The following is an 11,505-nucleotide window of genomic DNA, read 5'->3' on the forward strand; positions in this document are numbered from 1 at the left end:
TGCCAGGCCATTGCTGCCAGCCGATCGGCCGGATCACGCTGGAGGTGATGTTCGGAAGCCGGATCACTTCCGCACCGAGAGAATCGAGTTCGAGGTGGTGGACCTCGTGAGTCCCTACCACGCGCTCCTGGGCAGGCCGGCCCGACCAAGTTCATGGCGGTGCCCCACTATGGGTACACGAAGATGAAGCTGCTGGCCCCAAGGGGGTCATCACCGTAGCCGGCGACTATCGCCGCTCCATGGACTGCGCCACGCATATCTCCAAGAAGGCCCACACGCGCGTCATCTCCACCGAGAAGCAGCTCATCCATGACGCCGTCGCCCTCGCCAAAGCCGCGCGCAGACAGACATGCCGGCTGCGGGCAACCCGGCTGGGACGACTCACTTCCAGCCGGCCGACAACACCAAGAAGATCCTGCTGGACCGGCGCAGCCGGACAAGTTCGTCACCATCGGTGCCGGCTTGAACAAGAAATAGGAAAGCGAGCTCACCAGCTTCCTCCGTGAGAATCGGGACATCTTCGCATGGACTCCAAGAGACATGCCGGGTGTGCCGAGGGAGTTGGCTGAGCACCACCTCCACGTCCGGCCTGAAGCCAAGCCGGTGAAGCAGCCTCTCAGGCGCTTCGCCGAAGAACGAAGGAAGGCCATCGGTGAAGAAATCGCCCGGCTCCTAGCTGCCGGCTTCATCATGGAAGTGCTGCACCCGGACTGGTTGGCGAACCCGGTCCTGGTTTTGAAGAAGAACGGCTCTGGCGCATGTGTATCGACTACACCAGCTGAACAAGGCGTGCCCAAAGGATCCCTTTCCCCTGCGCATAGATCAAGTCATAGACTCGATCGTCGGCTGCGAACTGTTGTCTTTCCTAGATGCCTATTCAGGCTACCACCGATTCCTTTGAATCCGGATGATCAAATAAAGACTTCGTTCATTACCCCGTATGGGGCTTACTGCTACACGACTATGCCGTTCGGCTTGAAAAATGCAGGCGCCACCTACCAAAGGTGCATGCAAAAATGCTTGCAGGATCAAATCGGCAAAAACGTTCACGCATATGTGGATGATGTCGTTGTAAAGACCAAGGAGACGACTACCCTCCTTGATGACCTGAGAGAAACCTTCACCAATCTGAGAAGATTCCGGATGAAGCTCAACCCGGCCAAGTGCACATTCGGCGTGCCGTCTGGCCAGCTCCTTGGCTACCTCGTCTCTCGGCGAGGATCGAAGCCAACCCGGACAAGATCTGCCCTGGAGAAGATGGAACTGCCGCGGTGCCTCAAGGACGTCCGGAAGTTTGGCTGGCTGCCTGGCTTCCTTGAGCCGCTTCGTCAGCCGGCTGGGGGAGAAGGCACTGCCCCTGTATCAATTGATGAGGAAGGCGGACAAATTCGTCTGGTCACCGCAGGCGGATGAAGCTTTCCGTGACTTGAAGCGCGTGCTCTCAACCGCGCCAATCCTTGCAACGCCGAGTTCAATGGAGCCGATGCTGTTGTACATCGCAGCCACCAACCGAGTGGTTAGCGTTGTCCTGGTGGTGGAGCGCAGAGAAGCTGACAACAGGGAGCAGCTGGTTCAGCGCCCAGTCTATTACCTTAGCGAAGTGCTCTCCCAGTCGAAACAAAATTACCCCCACTACCAGAAGGTCACCTACGGCGTCTACATGGCGGCCAAGAAGCTCAAGCACTACTTCCAAGAGCACCCCATCAGGGTGGTTGCCACAGCGCCCTTGGCGGAAATCATCGGCAGCAAGGATGCCAACGGCCGGGTTGCCAAGTGGGCCCTGGAGCTAGCCGCCCACACCATCCTCTACGAGCCACGCACAGCCATCAAGTCGCAGATCCTAGCCGATTTCTTCGTCGACTGGGCTGAGATGCAGTACCTACCGCCTGTGCCGGATTCCACACACTGGAAGATGCACTTCGACGGCTCGAAGATGCGCAATGGTTTGGGAGCCGGCATCGTCATCACCTCTCCTAAGGGAGACCGGCTGGACTACGTCCTGCAGATCCACTTCGCCGCATCCAACAATGTGGCGGAATATGAAGCGCTCATTCATGGGCTGAAGCTGGCCAAGGAGATTGGCGTGCGTCGCATACTCTGCTTCGGCGACTCCGACTTGGTCATACAGCAAGCATCCGCGGCCGGGACGCGAAGGACGCCAACATGGCCTCATACCGCTTCCACGTCCAGCAGTTATCCGGCTTCTTCGACGGCTGCGAATTCCACCACGTGCCACGAGCAAACAACGAGGCGGCTGATGCCTTGTCCAAGATTGGCTCAACCCGGCAAGCTATTCCGCCGGGTGTCGCCTTGGCGGTTCTCAAGAAGCCGTCCATCGTACCGTCACCGGACTCGGATTCAATATTCGTGCCGGCTGACTCGGGGGCTGCTCAGCCGAACCCGGGGGCTTCATCGCCCAAGTCGGGGGCTAACAAGCCAAACCCGCCGGCTACCATGCCGAACCCGGGGACTTCTCAGTCCAACCCGGGGGCTTCATCGCCAAACTCGGGGGCTAGCAAGCCGAACCCGCCGGCTAGCAAGCCGAACCCGGCGACCATGCAGTCGAACCCGGAAGCTCCCACGCAGGAGGCCCTGTTGGTTAGCGTATTCGAGATAAGATGCGTACCTTCATGGGCACAAGAATTCCTCTCCTACCTCACCGACGGTGTGCTGCCTGATGATAGAGTCCAGGCCAGGCAGATTGAGAGAAGGGCCAAGGCCTATACCATCATCAACCACCAGCTGTACAAACGCAGCGTAAGTGGGGTGTTCCAGCGGTGCGTCGAGCCGGCTGAAGGGATTGAACTCCTACGAGAAATCCATCAAGGAGAGTGCGGACATCACACCTCATCCAGAGCCATAGTGGCCAAAGCCTTCCGGCACGGTTTTCTTGGCCGACTGCGCTCAGAGACGCAGAGGATTTGGTGAAGAAGTGCAACGGCTGTCAGCGCTTCGCAAAGCAGAGACACCAGCCGGCTTCCGCCTTGAAAACCATCCCCATCACATGGCCATTTGCCGTATGGGGCTTGGATATGGTAGGCCCATTCAGAACAGCGCGAGGCGGCATGACACATCTCTTGGTGATGATTGACAAATTCACCAAGTGGATCGAAGCCAAGCCAATCAAGAAACTGGACGGGTCCACAGCCGTCACATTCCTCAAGGAAATCATTGTGAGATTCGGCTACCCCCACACCATCATCACCGACAACGGCACCAACTTCTCCCAAGGCATCTTCTCTCGCTATTGCGGGGAAATGGGGATCCGGATGGCCCTATCTTCTCGTGGCACACCCGCAGTCCAACGGACAAGTGGAGAAGGCTAACGGCTTAGTCCTAGCTTCGGCATCCGGCCCCGACCGGTGGAGCCGCTCGAGCGAGCAGCCGGCTGCTGGATCGAAGAACCGCCCAATGTCCGTGGAGCCTGCGCACAACGACCAACCGCTCGGTCGGCTTCACACCATTTTTCCTCGTATACGGGGCCGAAGCCGTCTGCCGGCGATATCGAGCATGATGCGCCAAGGATCAAGCTCTACACGTGCCGAAGCCAAAGAAGCTCGCGAAGATGGAGTTGACCTGGTCGAAGAGGCCTGGCTGCTGGCTGAGTCTAGATCTACTATCTACCAGCAAAGCCTCCGACGCTATCACAGCCGGAAGGTCCAGCCCTTGGCATTCCGAGAAGGAGACCTAGTGCTCCGACTGATCCAGCGGACAGCCGGACAGCATAAACTGTCATCCCCATGGGAGGGTCCCTTCATCGTGAGCAAGGCAGTGGGCAATGATTCCTACTATCTCATAGATGCCCAAGAGGCTAAGAAAAACAAGCCGGACAAGGCTGACGAGGAGACTAAACGTCCCTGGAATGTCAGGTTACTCCGCCCATTTTACACATGAGAGCAGGAATGTATGTATCCCTTGTACCCCTTTTGTAAGTTATGAAAAAGCTTGCGCCTAGGGCGCCGTTTCCGACAAGTTTTTCGCGTACTTTACCTTGTTTCGCCAATTGGCTTGAACCCTCTCACACGGTCGGCTCAGTAACGTGATCCGGTTTCCGACAGCCGGCTTCCGATCCAGCTACAGACCGCAACCCGGCTGTCCGGCTGGCGGGAGTAAGGCCTAGGGAGCCGGCACGCGAAAAACGACTAAGGGAAAGAGTAAAAGCGAGTTGACTTGCAACTTTTCATAAAAGCGCCGGATTGCCGAATTCAGCTCGTTCGACTGAAATACTGTCGGCCTCACCCAGCGGCCCGCTCTTGATCCGGCGACGGATCGCAAATCGGACGTACGACCGGCAAGGGCACAGCCAAAGAGTGGGGCGGATGGGAAAAAGCGAACGAGTCGAAAGAAAGCAACTCGGCGCGCAAAATGATTAACAAACACATTAAAGTGTGACATAATTTAAGGGCGATAATATTGTCTTACATATGCACCCGGCATCCCGGGGATTTAACGAATTGTCTTGCAAAAGCAACAATCGAAAGACAGGTAGAAGCTAAGCACCGGCCGAACCAGGACCAGCCGGAGGAGCATCAGCAGAGCCGGCTGCCGGATCATCCTCGAGCACGTCGTCCGCCTCCTCGTCCTCAGCCTCCTCCTCCTCGTCGTCAGACGGCGGATTCGGGTCCGCGATGAAGATGGACTTGTCGACGAAGTCGGCAATGGCGCAGGCGCGGGCAAGCCGAGCAGTCTTGTTCTCCGCCGGGAGCTTGTCCTCCACGTCGGCGCGCCGGAACTCCAACTGGTCGAGGCTAACCTCGTTATACCAGGAGAGCACAAAAGATAGCGCCATATCGGCTCCGGCGCGCGTGGCCGACTCCTTCCAGTCCAAGAAGCGGTCGGGAGCCCTGTCCAGCCAAGCGATGAGATTGGAGAGATCTTCCGGCAGCGTCTCCGTCGGCCACAGCAGTCGGACCAGCTCCTCCGCCGCCTTCCGCAGCTCCCAGCCAAGCTTGGTGACCGGCTCCACGCGGGCGGCGATGGACGCCAGATAGTCGTCCATGGTGAAGCAGTCGGAGCTCTGCTCCCCAGTGGCCTACCGGCGATCCTCCCGCGCCCTGCCAACAGCCGCTAACGCCTCCTCCTGCGCCTCAGGGAAGGCCGCTGCATAGAAGAAAAGCATGTCAGAAGCCATCAAAGCCGAAATAAGCTGAAAAATGCAAATTTTCGAAGTCCTAAAGTAAGCCTGGCGGCAGCCGGCAAGATCCGATCGCCCCCACTGAAGATGGAGATTCCGAAGTTCCAAAGTAAGCCTGGCGGCAGCCGGCAAGAACCGACTGCCCCCAGCCCGAAGATGGAGATTTCGAAAAAAGTCAAGTTTCTGCCGCCGGCTGCCAACCTAAGCCGGCAGCCGACGGCCGAAAGCCGGCAAAAGGGAAGGCATAAGACAAAAGACTCACCCGCCAAGCCGCGGTCGAGATGCGCGCCGAAGACCACGCGTTCGCCGGGCTCCGGCCGAGGCTCCTTCTCCGCGCCCGGCGCCCTGGTAGTCACCCCCGCCGGGATGCGGCGGAGGCGCACGAGCCGGGCAATGTCGTCCTCCTGCATATAGGAACCCTTCCAGGAGCCGCTCGGCTGGGCCATCGGGGACGAAGAAGAAGAGGAGGTCCAGGAGAGGCGGAAGGGCGAAGAAGAGCCGCTCCTCGCCGGAGGAGATCGCGGTGGAGAAGGGCGCGCCGTCGATGCGCGTGGCCCCGTGGCGCCGGGTTGGCGGGTTTGCGGCGGCAGCTCGGCGGAAGATCGTCGGGGCAACCGCTCGCTGAGGTTCGCTAGAAGAACGGAAGAGGAACGGCGTCGGAGCAGCGAAGAGCTCGAGTGAAGAGAAGGAGCGAGGCAGGAGCGCGAGGAGGAAGAAAGGGGCAAGTGCCGCCTCGATACCGCCCCCGCGGCATTTATAGCCGACCGCGGCGGGCGGTTGGCCTCCAAGTGGCCGACGTGGGCCACGTCTCCGGATTTACTGCGCCGTAACTCCTCCCACGACCGCTACCGTTACCAGAAACGGCCACACCACGTCGCCCACTACCGCACCGGATCCGGAGGGACATTGATGTGACCAGACGAACCGACCGCCAGGCCAGGCGTCAGACCAGTCAAGTCGGGCGCAGGGCCCGAGGCGGCGGAAACTCCGGCGCGCCGCAAGCCGGAGCCGGACGATAAGTTCCATCCGAACCAAAGTTCGTCAGCAAGGCGGAGACGCCATCAGATCTTGCGAGAAAGCAAAAACTATACAAGTGTAAAAAGCGGCCGGCTGGGAGCAGCCGGCAGGAACGAGCCGGATGAGGGCGCAGCCGGCTGAAAGGAAATCCTCAGTCGGCCCCTCCAAGTGCCGTCAAATATATTCAAGAAGCCAGGAAAACCTGCCTAGGTCCTTCTAAACGCAGGACCTTGCCAGCTTCGGGGGCTAATGTCGGGGGGAAGACCCCGGATAGGGCAATGGACGTGGAGCAGCCGGCTGGCCACCGGCCGGCTCGCGGCAAAGGCCGGCTGAGGAGCAGCCGGCTGGCGCCGTGGCCGGCTGGTCCGGAAGCCGGTTGGCTCTAGGTCCTAGTCGGCCTGGCTGCGGCCACCAATGCTGTAGCTGGGCCGGCTTCTACAAGCCATATCCGACTGGGGTTTGTACCTCAGACCGACTCGAGGCTAGCGAGTCTTGCACTGGAAGGAACCGGGTTGGTGATCCGGGTTCCCAAAGTCCACGCTGACTCCATCTTCCGTAAAACGCGGGGCACTGTGGAGCAATAGTGCCACGCGCCGGACAGGCCGTCAGGGCTTACGACGATCCGTACTGGCTACAGTGGCTGACGGAGACAGGGACACCTCCTCTCCATACCGCTGACCGTGGCAGTCGGATGGGACAGGCCACGATGCCTCAACCACTCCTGACGTCATCGCCTCGGGAAGGAGCGGAGGCCGGAGCCGGCCAAGCCGGCCAGTAAACTATAGGGTCTTATATGTAAAGTGCCGGTGCCTATATAAGCCGCACTACCCCCTCTCGTGCAGGGGATCGATCATTTATTACTTTCACCCACCTACAGAGCTGCCCTGTGAGAGAGACCATCGTCTCCCTTAGCCTCTCAGGAGCAGCCGGACACAGCTCTAGGAGCACCATTGTATCGTGTGATCATCATATACACTCATAGCAGGAGTAGAGGTTTTACCTCCATCGGAGGGCCTCGAACCTGGGTACGTCGCCGTGTCGCTCGTGCCCATACCCGCATCCGGATACCGCCGTGAGATCCCTCAGGAACCACTTCGATTAGCCACCCTATGGCATATGCCGTGACGATACCACGACACGCGAGGCCCAATCGTGAGTAGGATGATCCGATTATGCGGTGAAAACCCTAAATCGTCGTAGATCGCATTAGCTTTATCTTGATCAAGCAGGACCACCATATATTCGTGCACCTCGTACGAATCATGGGTGGATCGGCTCCCTGAGCCGATTCACAGGATAACCTGAGAGCCGATCGAGGCTCGTATTTAATGTTTACGTGTATGCCATGCAGGAAACTAAGCGAGGCATCTCCATCACCTTCCTGACCAGGTATAGGTCAGGTGGCACGCCCTTGCATCAGCATCGGACGTGTGTACCAGAGGCTTTGCGGGCCGTCGCTCGGAGGGACCTCGGCCAGCCGCAGCCCTAGGTTGTTCCCGGCTCTACGGTGTTGCCCGTCGCTGCCCGCCGGTGGGTTTTGACAGCAACACCTTCACGGGAACCTCTACCTCCGCGAGCACACCCACAAGAACCTCTCCATTCGCCATGGCCTCCATCACTGTGTGCCGTAGCCTATCGCGGTGAGCGCCAAGACGGAGGCCATAATGGATGCCTTGCAGTGCTGCAAGGTCCTTCGGAAAAGCTGTACCAGGAAGCATGCCAACGCATCCGAATCTAAGACCCCGGGGGAAGACGTAAGCAGTGACCCCCCCCCCCCCCCGAGTCGAGCGGCCCGCATATCCAAGGCATGCGGGCGACACGTGCCAAGGCATGTCTTCGTCTTCTGATAAAGCTGGGAAGACTATCAAACCCGGGAGGCCTGGCGGGCTCCAAGGTACGGTGAAACAAGATACACAACAAGGTAAGGAGGATGCAAAGCATAGCCCCGCGCCAAGGCCCAAGATGCGAGAGAGAAGCCGGAGCAAGATGAACAACATCCAAGGCCATTGTGGTAACCCCTTAAGCTATAAAAGGAGGACCATGGCCTAGCGGAGGAGGGACCCATGACGATCGCAGAAGGGAGGGAAAAGAGTAGAGAGAGGGAGAGAGAGAGAGGTTCCCATAGAAGATCTTGTTCTCGGGAACCTCGACATGATCTTCTCATCCGTTGTAAATCCATCGTTCTTCAACACCTAGATCAATACCAATCCGATATGCATGTCGTAGGGATGTTAGGGTGTGTTTGGTAATGAGATGAAATGGAATATAGTGGAATTGTTCCATTTCACTGTAATGGCCGTTTCATTTGTTTGGGACAAAATGTGTAATGGGATGGTTTCGTTTTCTGTTTGGTTGAGACCAAAAAATTGGAACGGAATGGCTAAAATTGGGTTCAACTCACCACTTTCATAGCTAGGGTGAGCATACCTCCCACATTTACCATCATGCTAATAAAAATCTAAGTTGTATTTTGTGTGTAATTTCAACAATAGTATCCATATAAAAGCAACCATAAGTCATCAAAATAGTCCAAATTTAATCATGTCTAGTTCATTCCTTCATGGCATAGTATACATCCAAAAGCAATAGCTAGAGTTCAATTCAAACCATTTGAACCATGATCAAGTTGGTAAGCATTCATCAAAATGGTCCTAACTCATTGTAGTCCATTCAGTTATGTACTAGTCTCTTTCATACATCGTCCTATAGGCTCAAACGAAGAGGGAAGAAATTTTGTGTGTTCTTGTGCGTTTGCGTGTTCATCGGCACAAGCGAAGAGGGTAGAGATCTGGATGTTCGTTGGTCACCCCTATACCGAACAAATAAAGGGAATATGGTGTATCCCTGATTCCGAACTTTCGACCTCGACATCCCACGAAAAGTAGACCCCAGTGATCAGTGGCGATATGCAGGAAGGGGTAGACCACACATGGCAATAGAAGGCAATGGATGGCCATGATAGTGTGACGGGATGGGTGGGACCGCAAGTGGCATGAGAAGCCTTCATGTCCTCCAAGAATATATTTTTTAGATAGGAATATGTAGAGTATAATTTTCCTAAACCGTGGAATATGTGCGGAATATTGATCTGCGGATGCCCCGAATGTGATGTGACGACCCAGTCAACTCTGCCCGACCCTTATGTACTCAGCGAATCTGAGTCCGTCGTGGAGTGTAAGAGCGGCCGACTGGCAGCACTTGCGCCGTCAGCACAAGAATTACCAGTGGCGGGCAAAGACGTTTCCACCGCAATGGTGTGCTGCCACTGAACGTAACGAAAAGCAGTGATAAAGAGGAATCAGGTTTCACATTTCGCAGCACCGGTCTCCGAGCATAACGGCGGCCGACCGGCAGCGGCAGGACTTGCGCGGTCAGCCGAAGACGCTTCCACCACCCCAACCGGTTCGCCCAACACGGGACACGGCCACCACCACACTCTTTTCCTCCTCTGCTTACTTATCTTCTTCCCTTTCACCTACACTCTAACAAACCACGCACATCGATAACCCCCCACGCACTGCCCGACACGTACGCTAGACTCCAGCGACCATGGCGATGGCAGCTTTGCTGCTGCTGCTACCACTCTTCTTCCTCGGCGCATTCTTGGTCCTTCATGCTGCCCGGAGTGTCAACAAGAAGGCGGGGCTTCAGCCGTACCCGCTGCTCGGCCACCTGCCGCAGTTCCTGGCTAACCGGCACCGCGTAATGGACTGGATGACCGAGGTGCTCGCGCGCCAGCCCACCTGCACGCTTGTCTTCCGCCGGCCGGGTGCCGTACCCGGCGTCATCACCGCCAACCCGGCGAACATAGAGCACGTCCTGCGCGCCGGCTTCGACAACTTCCCCAAGGGCCCGCGCTTCGGGTCCATCCTCCACGACTTCCTCGGCCGGGGCATCTTCAACGCGGACGGCGAGGCGTGGCGTGCGCAGCGGAAGGCCGCCAGCTACGAGTTCAACACGCGCTCTCTGCGAGTCTTTGTGGCCCAGAGCGTGCACAGCGAGCTCCACGGTCGGCTCCTCCCGCTGCTGCGCCGTGCCGTGAGCTCCGGCCAGCCAGTCGACCTCCAGGACACGCTCGAGCGGTACGCCTTCGATAACATCTGCCGCGTCGCCTTCGACCACGACCCGCGCCAGCTCCCCGACGGAGACGAAGACGGCACCAGCGCAGGCCCGGAAGCCGAGACCGCGAGCAGCAGGTTCGCGGACGCGTTCCGCGACGCCGCCAATCTCAGCGCGGGCAGGTTCCGGTACGCCGTCCCAGGATTCTGGAAAATCAAGAAGGCGTTTAATCTTGGCTCCGAGCGGCGGCTGCGCGAGTCTATCGCCATGGTGCACGGCTATGCCGATCGCATCATCCGGTCGCGGCGGAAGGAGATGAGCATGGGCTGCGAGAAGCACGACCTCCTGTCCAGGTTCATGGCGAGCCACAACGACAGTTACACCGAGACGGCCCTCCGCGACGTGGTGATTAGCTTCCTTCTCGCCGGCCGGGAGACCACGTCCTCCGCGCTCACTTGGTTCTTCTGGCTGCTGTCCTCACGTCCCGACGTGGAGCGCCGTATACGCGACGAGGTCGCCGCGGTGCGCGCCCGTCGCGCGCGGAGCGATCTGGACAATGCCGGCTTCGACCTCGACGAACTGAGGGAGATGCACTACGTGCACGCGGCCATCACGGAGTCGATGCGGCTGTACCCGCCGGTGCCGGTGAACTTTCTGCAGGCTAAGGCCGCCGACGTCCTGCCGGACGGCACAGCGGTGGGGGCGGGGTGGTTCGTGGCGTACAACTCATACGCGACGGGGCGGATGGAGTCCGTGTGGGGCGAGAACGCGCGGGCGTACCGACCGGAGCGGTGGCTGGACACGGCCGATGGGACGTTCCGGCCGGAGAGCCCGTTCCGCTACGTGGCGTTCCACGCGGGGCCGAGGATCTGCCTCGGCAAGGAGATGGCGTACATCCAGATGAAGTCTATCGTGGCGTGCGTGCTGGAGGAGTTCAAGCTGGAGGTGGACGGCGGGTACCGACCACGGCAGGTGCCGTCGCTGACGCTGCGGATGGTAGACGGGCTCCCTGTTAGGGTCAAGGCTCGGGGCATATTTGAGTCCAACAATCAAAATTAATTCATTATAATCATTGATATTATAGCTTGCAATATGACATATTACGATTGAATAATTTTTGATAATATAGGTTGCATTGCAGCACTATTTTAACTATATCATGCAAAATAAGCTGAATATCATAAGACCTCAAATTGAGTAATTGGAAATGAATTATGAAAATTGGAATATTCAACAAGTATTGTAATAAAAATGTTTGGTGTATTTTAGGCCACATGTTCTAACTTTTCTCTAAA

The 11,505-nt window shown here is 57.7% G+C and overlaps 1 protein-coding gene across 1 annotated transcript; it reads left to right on the forward strand.

Annotated features, from left to right (window-relative positions):
- Positions 1–9,617: 9,617 nt before the first annotated feature.
- LOC139830693 (cytochrome P450 CYP94D108-like) lies at positions 9,618–11,301 on the forward strand. The gene has a single exon (XM_071819382.1). It carries the CDS (start codon positions 9,701–9,703, stop codon positions 11,267–11,269), a length of 1,569 nt encoding a protein of 522 aa, XP_071675483.1. The 5' UTR covers positions 9,618–9,700; the 3' UTR covers positions 11,270–11,301.
- The last annotated feature ends 204 nt before the right edge of the window (positions 11,302–11,505 follow it).

This window comes from Lolium perenne, chromosome 4, assembly GCF_019359855.2.
Source record: "Lolium perenne isolate Kyuss_39 chromosome 4, Kyuss_2.0, whole genome shotgun sequence".
Classification (NCBI taxonomy): Eukaryota; Viridiplantae; Streptophyta; class Magnoliopsida; order Poales; family Poaceae; genus Lolium; species Lolium perenne.

Excerpts from the sequence above, each read along its gene's own strand:
- LOC139830693 (XM_071819382.1), top strand. The coding sequence starts at position 9,701 with ATGGCGATGGCAGCTTTGCTGCTGCTGCTACCACTCTTCTTCCTCGGC.